Here is a 17,432-nt window from a genome sequence, read left to right on the forward strand (position 1 = left end):
TAATTTATTGGTGGGAAAGAATAAACCACCCCAGAAGCTTTCCTTTTTCTGCTAAGAAGGTAAAAATGCGCTTGAGTTGAAGCAGGTGGCTAAGCCATAGTGACTTCAGAGCAGGCTTATGCTGCAGTGAGTGCTAGGAGAGGGCTGAAGGAGCATCATGGAACTGAAAACCTTCCCAATGTGAGCTGGGAGCAACCATTAACATTGGAAGAGTCCCATCAAGCAGAGATCAGTTATGCCTCATGGCCAAGCCAGCAGACAAGATCCCTGAGGGGCCCGTCAACACAGAAAGTGAATGGGGAACACGGCCTAACCTGGCTATGCCACAGATCACAAAACAGGGCTTTCCTCTCAGTGGGTCCCCTCGACATGACTGAAATCAACCCTAAAAATAACAGCACAGTTTATATTTGGGCTGGAATTCACCACTGTTAATAGCAACAGCTAGCAGAGTCTCCAGAGAGAATTTGGTCACTGTGACCCTGGTGGAGATCTGAAGGATGATCGGAATACAGATGGCTGCAGTTGGCCACAAAGAGGCAATCTGTACAGTTCAAGACAGTGATTGTCTCCAGTAGACACTCTTGCCCCTCTCATCATTTGTGATAGGTGCCCCAAAAACCTCCCCTAGTTGCATTTCTTCTTGTGCGATGTACTAGCCTGGTCCTGCCGCTGCACTGGGGTAGCATCAGAAGGGGGACAGAGAGCACTGTGAGAGCGGCTGGTTTGGGCTGGGCTTCCTTATTTTTCATGGATCAAGAAATGTCATCTGCATCCAGCTGTTAGTATTTTGGAAATCTGCTGGGTTTTGTTTTCCTCGTGGGCTCAGTGTGGCTGATGCTCCAGCTGCAAAACTCTTGGCAGCCACTGAGCCTGCTTAAAGCAACTGTACATGAAAAGCCACGTTCTGGCTAGCACCTCCTCTCCTGGGAGCATGCAGGGGCTCCCCTTGGGCAGCCTCCTCACTGCCGTAAAGGGAACGGTGCTTAACTCCATCACAACCACATCAGATGAGAGTGCACATCAGAACTGCACAAATAAGTATCTACATCAAATGATGTGGCAAAGAATATATTTTAGTTGCAGCCAACAGAATCCTGAGCCTGACTTCTGAATGCTTGGCAATGCTCACACTGTGAACTGCAGCATAATAAATATACTGTGAATCGATAAACTTCCAAAACACTACAGCATTACTATAGTGTTTTTCTATATATTTTCTGCTTTTTTTGCAGTTTGTTTTTTTAAATCCCATATTGTCATGAGTAAAATCTGTGTTTTGTATAAAAAGATCATGATTCAGCAACAGGGCAGGTATACATGAAGGAGGGTAATGCCTTTTACCCTTGCACCTTTTCCTTCCAGTATGCTTCTCCCATGCCTATTTCAGTTGCTTGCTCTCTCTCAAAGCCACAATAACCCGCTCTTCTTTCCCCTTATCCCAGAGCAGACACCCCTGCTAGAGGTGGAGAACGGCTGGATCCAGAGTGCCTACAAGAGAGACTGCAGTACGTTCGGAGGAGGTGGGGGCTTGCTGAGACTTATTTCCAAGAAACAAACTTTGAATGAGGTGCATGCTATACATGTGAAAAGGGAAAGTTAAGTGATGATAGGGTTTTATTATTTAAATAATTCTTCAATTTGACAGCAGAAGCCCAAACCCCCCATTTCCATCCACACAATTCTAATCCCATGCTCGGTTACTCAGCGACATGGACCATTACTGAATAGTCAGGTAAATCAAACTACCGCTAAATGTAGCCTGATCATGTAATTGCCCTTTATGGGTCTTTCCCTCCCAAGCAATAATGGAAGCCATGTCAGGTGATTAATAACCCATAATGATTATATTTACCAAGTAAGCTATAAAAGAAAGTGTAAGTGACACAAAAGCGTATTTGCTGCAGCAGAGGTGTTCAGTGGTGTGCTGGGGGGAGTGCTTCACCGGCAGGGTTAGGGCAGGCCCTGGAGGCAGTGATGCAGTATAGGGCTGTGCTCCTGCCACCCTGCCTCTGTGTGCCTAAAGCTCCAGGGGAAAGGGATAGACAGAAATCCTCTTTTGGGAATCCCTAACTCCTGCAAAATTATAAGCACACTGTAGTGGAAGTTAAACAATGAAGTAAAGAAAATACTTCATGTGAGCTGCTTGTACAGTCACTAAACCAGTGGAGAGGGGATTACTTTAATTTCCCTTTTATCTGGAAAGAAAAATAACCTGAAAAAAAAAATAATAACCCTATCACCTCTTTTAAGGGTTGGAAAAAACCTGTCTGAGAAGGGAGATAGTTGAAAACACCTCATTGAAATGTGTGCTGTTCTTTCATCCCCCAAAAGCAAGCCTTAGTATGTCTTTTACCACGGCTGGCCTGGATGCAGTGCGAGAGACAGGGTGAGGAGCAAGAGGACGTGAAGTTTGCTGTGCTGTCCAGAAGATGAAAACACTACTGCTGTTTATAGAGGGAAACCCAATTCGTCAGCCCAAATGAATTCCTGTACTAATCCATGCAGGCTTCATGTTTTCCACCAGCCCCAGCCACTGTAAAGACTATCTTTAGGAGGCACAGTGTGTTTGGAAAGGAGCAGCTGGAAAGAGGGGACGTTTATGCCAGCTTGGAAGGCGTTCTGGTATGGAAAAAGAGGAATGCTCTCTTGGGTCTCCCCACAAAATTAAAGCATCTTCATCCAGAGCAAAATGATGCCAAGCACAACAAACAAAAGCGGCTTTCCCCAACTCTCCTGGGCAGCCTCGCTCCAGGGTTCACAATGGTTTCCATAGAACTTGTTTTGCTATCATAACAAATTCGATCTATCCAGGCGTGATGGCGCGCACTGTTTTCTAAAGACAAGAAAACTAATTTCCTTGCTTATACGTCTGCCAAAGCATTTTTGTCCAGGTGCCACAGACAGGGACTCCCCAGATAACCAGTGCATCTGCCTGTTGGCTGAATGCAGCGTGAAGAGAAAAATCCTCGAGAGGTTTTGGTCTGTGTGGCACAATGCGAGTTACCTCTGCTACAGTGCTAGGGGAGAGGCTGCCCTCGGCTAATCACTCTCGTTCTCAGCCTCTGATCCTCCCAAACTGAGCTGGCCTCAGCAGAGTGTGCCTGTGTGCGGCAACGCAAGCTTCCTGTAATAAACCAGCCATCAACTGTGTGCATCTCTTGTTGCATACACTGAAGGAAATTAATGTCTTGTTACAGTGACCACAATCTGTTGAAATGCTAGTAAATATTACAGTCTAGCTGTGATTAAGGGCTAGATTATTTTCATGGCCCGATAGCTGCGCTGGAATGTCACATGCGGGAGAGGTTTCATCCAGCCTTCCTGCAGAGACACTCACGCTCAGCATCGGGTTTTGAAAGGCAGAGATGCTTTTTGGCATGACAGGAAATGCTGGAGGAGATTTAATGCCACATCTCAACTAAGACCATTACCAGAACAGCATGAACTCCTGACAATTCTTAATCTTGATCTAAAACTTGTACTAGCTTTGAAGATGGGAAGAACTATGAAATGTAACCAAGTATAAAACACATGGATATTCATTTCTAAAATAGACATAACAGTTTAGTGTGCTTTTTACTTTAATAATAGACTATAACATTTATACTGAGCTCAAATTTGCATTAAAATCGATGGCACTTTTTTAAAAAGGAAACATATCTGAAAACATAGTAAAAGCCATTTGAAGACATGAAGCTGCAAGATGATCGCAGGAGAAGAGTTCTCAGCCTGCCTACCTGAAAATCTCACCCTAGTGTTTGCCTGCTGGAAATCAGGATCTTAGGGTGCTTTCCAGGGAAGAAGACAGCACCGCTTTTAAAGCAAGTGAAAATGCATGGAGGAGAAACCAGACAAGAAAAATCTTAATGTAATTTCAAGGGAAAAAGACCCACAAAACACAATGTAATTAAAAAATGCAGCTGCTAAAAGTCCTCCTTTGATTTGCCTCAGTTCTGGTTAAAACCAAGTCAGTCTGCTCACCGGACCTACCCAAGGCCTAGAGTGGCCAGTGTTTGTAGACTACTGCCAGCCTTTGCAAACATTAATTTGTACAAAATTATAATTACTTCCTTTCCAGTGACTTGAATTGAGGGACTTCCCCAAGCCCTAAGGACAGGTTCCTAGGCTGGTGACCATTTATCTACAAAAATGCTGGGCTTTATTTTTACATGGCTTTGACAGACCCATGAAACACGAGGTTTAAGCACAGGTACAGCACTGCCCTGAGTGACCCCTGCAGTACCCCTTCCCCTGAAAAGCAGCAGCCAAAGGCACTGCCTGGGGGCAAGCTGGGTGTACCGGAACCACACAGAGCGTCTGAGGGCAGGTGCCTTTCAAAGTCAGGACCTCCACACTTTCAGAGAACAGCCCTGCTGTCTCCTGGTAAGAATCAGAAACCCCAAAGTGGCTGATGAAGACCCAGCATGAGCACCAGGAGGTATATGATCATAAAGGGATTGCAACGTCTGATACATCATCCTGCTTCCCCTGGCCTTGTGGCTACAGTCTCCTGGAATCAAGCTCTTACAAAATAACCAATGCTGTGTTGCTCATAATGACAGATATTTAGCCCAGGGAGGTTTAACTGTCACAATACTTTCACCATTGACTCCCATACTTCTGAAGTGGCTCCCCCTTCATTTAGTCATTCTCACTCTTTCCAAAGAAACTTAGAAACCACCTAAATAAACCAGCACCCATTGAGACACTGCAAATGTCATAAGAGTCATTCATGTGTCTCACTATTTGTCCTACATTTGACTCAATTCATTCACAGATGATGAAGTCATACATCATTAAGAAACCAAACCAAACCACACCATAATTTGGGAATCTTTGACTGGGCTCCTGTGGCATAGATGATCAAGAGGGAATGATTGTAAACTCACACTCCTCTAATTTACTGCTGCTTTCGCCCCAGCCCAAATTATTGTTTCTGCATTAAAGGGGAAGGTTCAGGGTCCTTCCAAAAAGGCAGAGCAAGTCAACACGTAAGCATTGAAAAAGGATTAAACTGTGCTGTCACTTTGCTGTGACATCATCTGGCTCCTTCTGCAGGGCCTCAAGGTTTCCTGGTCATGCAGTGTGCATTGCTTGGGTGCAGAGGCAGGTCTGGCACACAACCACCACACTGTCAGCACCCTCCCACCACCCACCATTCAAAACGTGCCCAGATGCACAGCTGGGTGGAAGCAAGGGACAGTCCACTATGACCTTTACTTCCACACCTCACAATTATCCACGCGGAAACATTCTCCCTTCAATGCAAACCTATCACTCCAACGTCCACAGGCAGAAGTCAATAGCACTGTTCTCACTACATCTAGTTCAACTACGGTTTCACTCTAAAGAAACTGTGTTTGTTCAGCTGAGGGCAAAGTTTCCAAATTAAAAACCCACAAAAGGACACGGCCCAATTAAAACGTGAACTGTGTGGATCAGGATAACCTGTGGGAAGATGGAGAGTATCAGACCAGTTTCTCAGAGTGAAATAGTGTTGCCCTGCTGAGTCACACAGACATCACTGTTGAAGCCCTTTGAACCTCAGTGGTTTTTCTCTAGTTACCTGTAGTTGAAGATTTAACTCTTCTATACCTAACACTGGTTAAATCCAACTCAAGACCAAGTTTTCAAAGTCACTGCTATCAGACCATTAGTCATGCCAGTACAGAGAGATCACAGTTTTAATTGCCAAACGGACTGTAGCATTTCTAGTAGATGTGCACCTAAACTGGAGAACGTGAATGTTTGCAAAGCTGGGAGTACTTGCATTTAGGGATTTTTGTGCAGACCCCTTTCAGAGAGAGGATCCATCTGTGAAATTCACAGCTGGATGTACGCCCAGATTTCTGCGCTTCCCAAATTGAAGCATGGGGACTTGGAGCGATGACTCAGACACAACTGCATTGTTTATACATTTTAGGTTGGCTTTTACCTTCCACTGGTTTCTTCTTGGTAAACACAGAAGAAAATACATTACAGAATGCAAAAAAAGTGTGAAAGCAGCAGCTGGTTGAAAATTCAAACTCCGAGCTAATGTACTGGGAAGGGAGTTCTGTGGTCTTCAAGTATTTGCTCTTCTTTCCCCCTGTCTCTGACTCTCCTATTGGCGCGACTACAGATGTGCTGCTTGTTTTTCAAATCAGAGAAGTAGGAATGACCTATTAGGTCATCTAGTACCTCTCACAGCCAGTGCAGGATTGTCTTCGTGTACATTTGTCCAGTCTGCTTTTAAAATTCCTCCAAAAACATACTGCATCCAAATTAGAGCTCAGAAGCCTCTTGGAACTGGTGAGTAAGCAGCACTGCAAAATGACTGGGGAGCAAAAGGCCATACCAGCTTCTGCTGGACAGAAAAGCTCTACTTAGAGTTCTCATAAGAACACTAACTTTGATGAGAAATTCATATGATTCATCATCATTTTTTTATTTAACAGTGGCCAGGAATTTATTATTAATAATAATAACAATATTTTCATAAGAAACAAAGTATGAAAAGCAAGCAGAAGAAAAATGGATTTTAAATCAATCACCTATAGGTCTTCATACTTGCAAGAGAAAAGATCTATAGAGACAACACGTCCCCATTAACTATCCATGCTGCATGGAAGGATGTGGCCTTAACTGGAAAAGTTCTGCTTGTGTGAATAATGCTGAGAATCCAGCCATTTTTCTATAGTGGAAGACTTTCTAACTGGCTTTCAGTTTGCACCATAACCAGACTGTACATCTTTAAGATGGTTATCCTTGCCAAGCATTTTATTTCACAATAGCTAGAGAAATGTGCAGATGTTGTCCAAACTTTTCAAAGCAGCAGGACTCTTCTGCAGCTGCTCGCAAGATTTCAGAAGTGCAGTTCAAAAATGGCCCAAGATGCCTTTTCACTGTCCATCACAGGAGGAGCCAAATCCTTCCAGTGTATTATATTGAGCTTTAAGGGGAGAAAAGACCCCTACCCTTTTCCCACATTTGCACATCCTTAGCATAAACACAGTTTGTGACAAATCAAACTGTGAGGAGCAGCAATGCCAAATCCAAGCGTTCAGCATTCATGACTCAGGCCTCTAATAATCATAAGACTGGTTTTAAAATCATGCAATCAATACCCCACCCCCTTAAGTTGCATCATTTTTGTCTGCCTGGATTTTGAAAGACCAAAACAACACGGTTCATATTTTTAATGGTTTGGGGTTTCTTGGACTAGACTTGAAAAGATCACTAAGAAAAAAAATTAACTCTTGTATTTTGTAGCAGTCACCTGCACGGGGACTTTTAAGCCACTATAAATATTCCAAGATTCACACTGAAATTGCAAAGAATTAGCAAATGCTTCAAGCTGCCAGTTCACTGGTTATACTTACTCAATTACACTGTGCACATTTTAAAGGGGAGGTAACAGGATAAACCGGGAGGACAAAGACGTACTTGAATACATGTTCCTTATATAGTTTGAGGGAGGGTACAACTCCCCTCAGCAAAGCTTCTTTCTAGTCAGTGAATTCAGCCCATTGCATCATCTGTGCTGGAAGTTACTAACAAGAGGATTCATTCTGAGGTGGTCAACATCCAAAGCAAGCAGGCTAAGCTTGTGCAGTTATTGCCCATGTGAAAACCCCTTCTATCACACAGGCTGGAGCTGCCCCCAGAAGGTTAGCCAGACTAGCAGCACTGGCATTGCTGCTGGAAACCCTCCTTCCAATGCAGACATAGTCATCCCAGTACAAAAGCCTTTCAGTGAAACAGCCGGTGGTGGTTCCCTGACTTGGCATAAGCTGTGCTGATTCCAGTGTTTTTACACCGACAGAGCTGTGTCTATACAAGGGCTTTTACCATATTAGCTGTGTTAGCAAAATAACATAAAAAAAGAAATCAACCACCTTAACCAGCACAGTTATGTGGTAAGCTCCTCAAGTGTGAAACAAGCCTTGTTAAAGGTTTCCAGAGAGCACTTCTCTGGTTCATTGTGAAATGGTGAATTTAGCACTGGAAGGAGTTAACCCCCTTTCCTGCTTTGAAAAGTTCTGTTATAAGCCATTTCCTATCTACACACTTCTTGCTTCTCATCTCCAAAGCCCCCATTTTCAGAAGATGTTGTCAAAACAGTTATGGTTTTGACTGGACTGAAAGAACTTCTGCATAAAGCACCCAGTGTCACCCCTACCTGGCAGGAAGACCACTGATTCCTTTTCCTTACATCCTGTACTTGCTTATACAGCAGCTTTGCTCTGTCTCCAGTCTTTGCCCTAAGAAATCAGGGTGTTCTTAATAAGGTGTTCCTGTTCTCAGCATGGCCAGTGCTGCCCCAGCTCCTGCACATCTGGACAACAGCTTCACACACCTTTGGTACCCTCACCTCTGCATGAGGGATGCAGGTGGGGAGACCTAGCAGCCTAGGATCCCCCCAGGCAAGTTACAGTTTTAGCAGTTGACTTTATTCATCAGCTGTTGCAAGTCACTTAAAGGCTCTGTACCCTACTTCACCCATGTGTAAGAGCTGGGGAATAGCTTGTCTGCTTCTTTCTGCAGTGGAATTACTTTAATTCACTACCATTTCTCTGCACTGGAGGAACAGTGTCACTGGACGAATAATGTCACTGGACTGAAAAATTTTATTGTTTTTATCCCTTTAAATTGAAAGTGTATTGAAGGAATAAAAGTAAATGTACAGTCTATTTTGGCAGATGTCTTCCAACACATGGGTGTCTATGGTCTTCTTTATAAGAGCTGTCTGCTGTCTGTGATTCAGACCGCCTAAGGAATGCCATGAGCATGGAGTAAATGGACAGCAAGTCTGGGAAAGGACTTTATTGTGGTTTAGAAGCTTTCAACTCCCAATTCCATGAACAAGTTCTTTATTTTAAGTAACTCTTTGCCAGTATTTCAAAACTATCACTGAAAAGTGCTTGATGCCTTCTGAAAACTAAGCGCTTTCTGCTGATAACAGTCCACTGGTGTAGCCTTCAAACAGTGGCATGCCTTCCACCAGCAAATGGCTAGAACTAGGGATTACTGACTCAGAGCATCAGTTCGTGGTGAGACCCAGCCCACTGAGGCACCACGTACCCATCCTGCAGTGTCAGTTCTTGGCGGCTGTGCCCGTGGTCTCCTAATGGAGTCTGCATGTTCTTTTGAACAGGAAACACTTTGTAACACAACTTGCCTGTGGGCACTTACTGCACCAATTAAAGATTCCTGAGCTCGAGAACAAAGAGGTGCCAGTGGAACTATGGTTTTAATCACTTGATTCATTTTCTTCCTTCCTCCACTGATTTCTTTTTCTCGCTTTGTTTTGGTTTGCATGTTTTTAGGCAGCAGGACAGGCGCTCAGAAACACTGCTGGGGAAAGCAGTCTTGAAAAGGGGCTGGATGCGTCTGAGGTTTTGAATAGCAAACTGTTTCTAGAGGTGAAGAACAGCAGATGCCAGCCTGCCATAGCAATACAAATACTTAGTTCGCGTTCAGGTATACAGATACTTTTATTTCTGAGAATCCATGGGAGTTTTAGTAACACGAATGAATTAAATGCTGAACTGTACTAGCGATAACAAGATACTTTTTAGTAATGGTAGACTGAGGTACAGGGAAGTTAAATACTCTGCTCAGACACAACCCAGGAGACCTTCCTCCTGATAGACGGCTCTTCCAGCTTCCTGCCAACACGCTACAGGTTGCTGGGAGCAGAACCACCTTTATCTTCTCTTTAAATACTGCCTCTAGAAAAGCAAGACTGACATATGACGGGGCAGTCAGATCCTAACGCAACACAAACCCACAATAGCAGTGATCCAAAATGAAAGCATGGAGTGCTGTAAGGTCCCAGTAGAGAAAAGAAAATCTGGAATAATATGAGTCAGAGCTTCAAGAATGACTCTGATGAATACAGAGATTTGCTAGAGCATTTGAGCAAAATGCTGTAGAGAACGTATGTGCTTCCCTCTTAGTCAAACTCTGCCTGAGCAGAAATGACCACACCTTCTATGAAAAGCAGTTCTAATTAAAAACAGAGCACGGCTCTTTTTGATGTAAATTATTGCTCTAACTGAACCACAGCCCATTTGCAACATTCAAATTCACTCCTGTCTCAAATGCCAGGAAACGAGAACATCCACCCCCCTTCCCTGTATTGCTGGTTTACTTTGCACGGACACATGATGATAACAACTACAAACCAAACTAAAACATGCTCTTAAGCCACCATCTTCTGTGCTTTCTGGGGATGAAATCAACCCAGTGTTAAGAGAGAGAAGTGGCTTCTCTATGGCCGGGGTGAGGCCAGACGCCTGGCCCCTGCCACTGCTGCTCCACTGTTCAATGCACGAAGGGCTTCAAACTGCCTTTATGGTGCAGCCAAGGCTCCCCGGCACAGGGAAATCCCCAGCTGGCAGCAAGCTGACAGAGCTCGGCTTCGTGCCATCCCCTCCTCCATCCGCTGTGCAGGGGCTGCGGAGGGCGAGCAGGATGCTCACAACGTGCTAGCACCCGAGCCAAAGCCACGAGGACCACGCTGGCTGTGAGGGGGAGGCCTGCATCCTGCCTTCCCTCCTGGCTGTACTGACCCTCTCCTCTCATGCACACACGCACGCTGGTCTCCCCAGGGAACACGAAGGACCGGCACGGGTGAATGGGGAGGGCAGCAAGAGACCAAAGCCGGCAGGAAAGAGCTCAGTCCCTGACTGCTGCTTACTCAAGGCTGACACAGTAGCTTTGATTCTTGGGTCCCCAGGAGACCCGGCGTTTCCTGGAGGTACACCCTGCTCAGGCTTGTGCCTAACAGCTACCGGCCTAAGGAGAAAAGAGCTGGTCAGAAAAGAAAGATTCTTCCTGAACACGGAGGAAAGAAGAGACTGAATTTCATTTTACACCACTCTGGGGACAGACTTTGGATTTTCTTGTTGTTGAATGAAAGAACACACACACAAAAATATAGGGACCTAGCACACTCCAAATGGTCTGGGATGAGACCCACGGTTAGGGCAATGGTTGCTGTAGTGAACAGAACAGCAGAAATTAACACAGGGCTCTTAGTGAAGGTGACTGAAAGCAATGGGTGATTTATGAGCATCACACTGGGCACCCTGCAGATCCATTTCCTAAAGAACTACCTGCTGTGTCTGACATTTTCTGTGAAATACAGGAGTTCACGCTGAAGCATCTCTGCTGATCGGCAGACTGATAAACCACTACACAAGCAGCTGCCTTGCTTTTCTCCTCCCCATTAAAGACTGCTGGTGCACCAAAAATAATTTAGAGCTGCTGTACAGAGCAGACAGTTCTGAGTGTCAGATGTGGTTAGTTACTGTTTGAATAATGACGATCGGTTTTCTTTGTAAAGTAAAAAGCATACGACATGACAGCTGAACTGAAAAGAAGAACTAAATCTAAGGCAGGCAAGTCGATAACATTCAAGACAACAGCTACACAACCATTATTTGTATATGGAAAGAGCCTTGTAACTCTGTGTTGCAGATGCGGAACTGTGGCACAAAGCAGCTGAGAGGCTTCTCCAGAGCTACACAGGAAACCTCTGGCCCTGCAGCATGAGCATGAGCATGAGCAGGCTAGGGCATGGCCAGTACCCCAAGCCCTCACCATCCTGCCCCACCAAAGGATTTTGGGCTGTGCTGCAAGTAACTGAATTTCTAACTAGATTTGTACTTTAAAGTGCTAATCCGGTTGCTCTGAAAGTCCTGGAAGAACTAAGTTCTATTTGTCAGCATATTTCTGTGGTTGTTTGTGTAACTTTTACCATTGTGGGTGGTTTTGGTTTTGGTTATGAATAATATTAAGATGAGGCCTTGGCTGAAACATGCTGAGCACTCTCTCAGAGAGACTAGGGCTTTCACCTGCATTTGAAGCTAATCACTGCTTGCCAGCATTAGCCTGGACACCCTGAAGGATCCTGAAGGATCTCCTGACCATGGCCTATCTTGACTTCCAGAGTATTTCCAACAGGAAACAAGGCAGAGGTGTGGAACAAAGGTTTCTCTGCTGATTTTTCATGAATAGTCCCTTCCTCTGGGGATTCATCTCACTACTATTTGATATAGTTGCAGATGGATATATTTTTTTGATGAAGAAATACGGAGATATATGGAGGAATGTGTACATGAAGATACACATACGTATGACAATGTCTAACCTGCATCAGTCTCCCTAATGGCTGCATTTCCAAAGGCAGCCTCTGGATTTCCAAAGCCTTCCTTCAGCAACCACACACTGTAATTCTGTCTGGGAGGAGAAAGCTGGAAAGGGGGCTGCATAGGCTGGGTTAGGCACCTCTTGCTCTAAGGCAGCACCGGCAAGAGGAGAACAGGGGCAAATGTCTCCTTTCAAGAAAGCACATGGCAGGTCTCTACATCTGCAGTACAGCCAGAAATGAGCTGCAGATATGCTAAAGTTACCATTAAGGTAGCCAGTATGGATTGTGCCAGTTGTGTGGCTTCTGCACAAAGAGGTCCTCACACATGGCAAAATCCACCTGAGAAGATGGGTAGATATTTGACAATACCTCCCTTAAAGTCCATGCTGTTTTGGCCTGACTGCTGGTGCTATTCAGCCTTCAGAGGTTACAGCTCTGTGAGCTATGGTGACACATTTGACTGTTAATCCTCCTGGACTGGAGGTGGAATCAGCTCCTGTCTTCACAAGGCAGGAGGTAAAGACAGGTTAAGTGTGCCAAGTCCCCAGTATTACGTACCCTATGAGCTCTGAGCAAAGAAGAAACCACGGTCTCAGGAAGAAGGAAAAATACCTTCTTTATACAGAAGGGAAAGTAAGAAAATAATGCAGGGTTTTGTCAGCAGTGGCAGCAGGAAGCTGGGTGAGGTAAAGAGAAATAGCTATTGTGTTAGCTATGAGGTGTTCTCTGGTCACTTCCAGAACAGCACAAAGACTGGATGAGCATACCCACTCTGAGAGGCAACAGCTTCAGGAATGAGGAACCGGCAGAGCAGGGCTTGTCCCAGGTCACTCAAGAAGTTTGTGACCAAGCTCAGAATAGAAGCAAAGTCCAGAACTCCAAGGCTGCACATGGAGCATGAAGGCAGAGGACAAGAGTTGATGAGCAGAGGTCACAACCACAGAAAGGGACGAAAGCTGGACAGTCAGCAGAAAATACAGAGAAATAAGAACACAGAATGGGGAGGAAGATGTGGAAAGGGAAGAAGAGCGAAGGGAAGTGAAAGACACTGAAATGGTGATTACCTAAGCCTGTGCACCAACAGCAGTGCTGTGCACTCATGCCAAGCTTGGCTGGGAACCTATCATCTCAGTATCTATCTGTGAAAAATCGCAGCAAGACCTAACAGCTCACTTTATCTCAGAAGAGCTTTCTGGATAAAGGGATTTGAGAGTAAAGCCTCCATAAGCCTTTGGAGTTGCTTTCCTTTAATGCTATAAAGCACAAAAATAAACTTTCTAGTCAGGAAAAATATGGCTTTTGTTATGTTCTGAGTCACTCTTCCCCAGCAGCAAACAAAGTGGCTTTTCAATTCAAGTCCTGAACAGTTCAGAATGAAATGTTTTGTGAAGTCCTAAAGTAAATCACAATTCTCCAAGTCACATTTCTAGCTAATGTAAACTCACTGAGGCCAGTAAAGAGACTGCATGAGACCAGTCCTTCCTGGCCTGACTTGGGTGGCATAACTGATAAATTAATCTCCAGCTGAAATCAATTCAAGATGATCCAGTCACCCCAGGAGAAGCCTGGAATTTCATTATTAACTTGATGCCATTCTGCCTAATGGCTTCTCTTAGCACAGAGGTCAAGTACATCCCTTGTGAGCTATGCTAGAGTTAGATGTTACTGGCCTGATTCAAAACCCAATGAAATTGATTTTGCAGTCCATTTTGGGAGTTCATTTAAATGGACACAGGCTTGACTTTGAAGTTTGCAAGCTTTTACCTATGTTTCTTTCTTTTTATTTATTTTACGATGTTTGTACCAAATATTTTTAGAAGCATAGAAGAATCTCTTAGCTTGTCATATTAAAATTACCTTAAAACACAGTGTTCAATTTTACTATCAGAAACACTATTTTGCTTTGTTATCATGCCCCATTCCCTGAATGGGAAGTGGATTTCACTTAGTTATACTCTTGCAAATCTCCTAAATCAGCCACTGCTAAAACCAGATTCAACATTGCTCTTCAGAGGCAAGGGGACAAGTAAAAACTCTCTAGATTTTACTGTGATGGCACCAAAGCTACATCAACCACATCCCAAACACAGACTGAAGAAGAAAACCATCCAAACTCTACTGTGCCCACGAAACCAGCAATAAAGACTGTACATGATACAACCACAGGGCACCCAGTACCTAAGTTGAAGAAAGTAAAGCTTTCATGGGCATAATTTCACAACTCTAGGTGAGTAACTGCAGTAAAAATTCCAGACCACTAGAAGCTTACAAAGCACATACCAGTACACATTCACAAGATCAAACCATGCATCCAGTTGCCTAGACTGAGAGGACAGCAGCAGTGAATATATATGAAAATTACATCTGTAGTTCATGCATAAGAACACTCCATATTTGCAACAACATACCCAACAACATCACTCTGCTCCCATGAAAACTGGTGTTAGGGTTGCTACTGGCCTTTACGATTTCAGCATCCAGCTGCACGAATAACCTTGCATTGATTTCCTCTTGCAAGGAACATACTTTAATAAAAGAACCAATCAACCAGATTGCCAATAGCTGCCTACCTAAGAATAAGCAGGATATATTCAAAGAAAGCTTTACTCTAACTTATGTTCATTCCTAAAGGCTAAATCTGCTGGCTCACAGCAAAGAAACAGCATTGTTTTACTTATCAATGTCCTACTGTTCATCTAGAACATCTGCAATAGTTTTGCCTGCAGCACTACCCCATTCATTACAGGCCTTGATAGACTGTTCAATGGGCTTTTTTTTTTTGGGTACAAAATGTACAAAAGCATTTAACAAAGTGGACTTTGCCATGATATGAATAATAAAAAAATAATTTAAAAGTGCATTTTGCTTCAGATTCTCCATTTTTGAACTAACAAAATGGAACATCTTAAAACCTGACAGTTCACTCTATAGCATGAAGCAAGACAGCAGGGTTTCTGCAGAACACTGTGGTTTTTGCTTGGTTGCCAAAGTGCACTGCCATCTACCAAAAATGCAGTTGAAAACACCGAACTGCAGCATGACCGAACAGCAGATAGCCACAACCACCAAAAGGAGGCCACACTGGTTTTGTGACAAGGAATAGGTGGGATTTGTAAGTCCTAAACCTCCCCCCTCCCTCCAACAAACCAACCCATACAAGGAAAAGACAATTGCTTACCATCATCCAGATATGCCTGGTCCAGATTCTGTTCCTGTTTAATAGTGACTCCAGCTGGTAACACCTCTTTCTGGTCGCTAACCGGTGGTCCATTTTTTGCTGCTCGCTGACCTGAGGCTGTCTGCTGCTGGATCACGGTAGGGTATGAACTTGGACTTAACCTTTGTGCTTGACTGACCTGGGGCTGGCTGGATCTTGCAACGTTGGATGTAAAATTTTCACAGCACATGATGTGCTGAAATTCTTGGTGACTTCCACACCTCAGCTGCTGGTTGGTTGGAGAATAGTGAATCACTGGAGAAGACTGCTGGTTGCCTGGAGAGTGGTGGAGCACCGCTGAAGTCTGGCCTGGAGAACCAGCATGCACCAGCACTGACCTATGGGCATCTGAAATAGCAACTGGTGTAGCCATCAGATTGGATTGCTGGTAGCCCAGTTGGCTTGGGCTAAGGCTCTTGCTTCTTTGGTATATTACAGCGGCTGGATTCTGCTGATGGTATCGAGAATCAGGAGAAGAAAGGCCTGAGCGCAACTGCTGGCAAGGAGCCATATTGGCCACAAGACAGGAAGGGGATTCGGTGACCATTGTATGCTGTGAATAGTAAGGCTGTGTTACTGTTCCCAGACCACTGTGTACTGTATTGCAGATTAAAGCTGGATCATAGTCATCAATGGGCTCTGTTTTGATTGATGGTACTAGAACAAAGCATGCAAAGGATATTATTCGTAACAAGCTGATAAGAAACAGAGGTTTTCCTTGAAGTAATAAGAGATATAAGCTGTTTACAAGATTTGCATGTGCAAGCTCGTATCTCCCAGGCATTGAGTTTAATAAATCACGTACATGCAATCATGGCAGAGTCTCTCTTGAAAGCACTCTGTACTAAGAGGTTCTTGAAAATCTTTAATGAACTATTTAACTACAAATTTCTAAAGCTGAAAAATTCAATACTTTAGCTCATATTTTAATTCATTTAAGGAGCTAAATAACCAAAACATAAGCAAAATAAGAGCCATAGATGGGTGTTTCATGTAGTACTTCCATCTCAAAGGAAGACTGAATAAATAGAAATCCCATGACATACAACTCCTAATTTTTCTGTCAAACATTTAAGTAGTGGCCAAAGGCAGAGTTTGAACTATTTTAGAGCTTTCCTTTTAGTTCCTGCACATAACTTCCTCCATACTGAGAGATGAAGACCTTTCTGACACCATCATTTAAAAGACTATGATTTACTAAGAGTTGTGTTGTCATGCAACAGGGTTCTTTTTTGGAAGTATAAGGATTCCTTCTCTGAAGTGGTCTATTTTAGACATCATGTGGAGATAGTTTTGTACTTGTCAATACTATCCCATAGCAGAACAATTTAACAACTATACAAAACCATCACATTGGTGACACCCTATATACAGTTCATAAATTCAGGAAGAGGACCAGAGATTTTGAGGCAGGAGGAGACTAAAATAAGAATAAGGATAAATGTTTGCCTGTCCTTAGAAACTAGTCAAGACATCATTTGAAGCTTGCATAAAGTCTGGTACTGTTATTTTATGCTTTCTGGTTTCCACAAACACAATACTCTGATTTTCTCACAATATTTTTCTCTCAGCCAAAGCTGAGAAATTCCGAGAATCTCATTAGTAATTCTGTTGCATTTATTGTGACATGGCTCACCAATTCCCAAGAGGAAGAACATCAGAAAAGCATTCATATTTTTCTCAACCAGCCTCATTCTGAAGAACATGTACTGCTCGTCTTCCTCCATACCAAGCCCTTGTTACTTTCCCAGATCTGATATTATCCTACTGCCGTACACGTCAGCTGGGGAAGGCAAAGCTTATGGTTTTCACAGGGTCATGTCATGTCACAAACTGAGTCGGTTCCCATTGAGGCTGTTGGCAAACTCCCACCAAGTGAATGGGGCAGCATCACCAAGGTAACTGTCCCCTTAAATTTATGGAAATTCGTGATCATAAATCACATGCATCATTTAAACCAAAGAGCTGTTGAGTGCTCATCTGCACTCAGTTGAATTAACTTTGTAAAATTCAGAACCTGAAATAACAGCAAGAAAACAACGTGGCAGAAAATATAATCTTGCTCCTGAGAAC

The 17,432-nt window shown here is 43.7% G+C and overlaps 1 protein-coding gene across 6 annotated transcripts in view; it reads right to left on the bottom strand.

Moving 5' to 3' along the window:
- NFATC2 (nuclear factor of activated T cells 2) overlaps positions 1-17,432 on the bottom strand; it is an 85,419-nt gene that overhangs the window by 12,943 nt on the left and 55,044 nt on the right. For 2 of the 6 annotated variants that reach the window (XM_061442096.1, XM_061442091.1), the window contains exons 9-10: positions 15,321-16,016; positions 2,337-3,127 (exon numbers count right to left, since the gene is read on the bottom strand). In XM_061442096.1, the coding sequence (XP_061298080.1) occupies positions 3,021-3,127; positions 15,321-16,016 (803 nt within the window). In that variant the 3' untranslated portion in view covers positions 2,337-3,020. Of the gene's footprint in view, positions 1-1,634; positions 2,077-2,333; positions 3,128-15,320; positions 16,017-17,432 lie in introns of those variants that run through there. The other 4 variants (XM_061442093.1, XM_061442094.1, XM_061442092.1 and 1 more) reach the window with 3 other exon arrangements.

Source organism: Pezoporus flaviventris, unplaced genomic scaffold (assembly GCF_033815535.1).
Source record: "Pezoporus flaviventris isolate CSIRO_AGI_PZ_B2104156 unplaced genomic scaffold, CSIRO_AGI_Pfla_v1 ptg000213l, whole genome shotgun sequence".
NCBI classification, from domain to species: domain Eukaryota; kingdom Metazoa; phylum Chordata; class Aves; order Psittaciformes; family Psittacidae; genus Pezoporus; species Pezoporus flaviventris.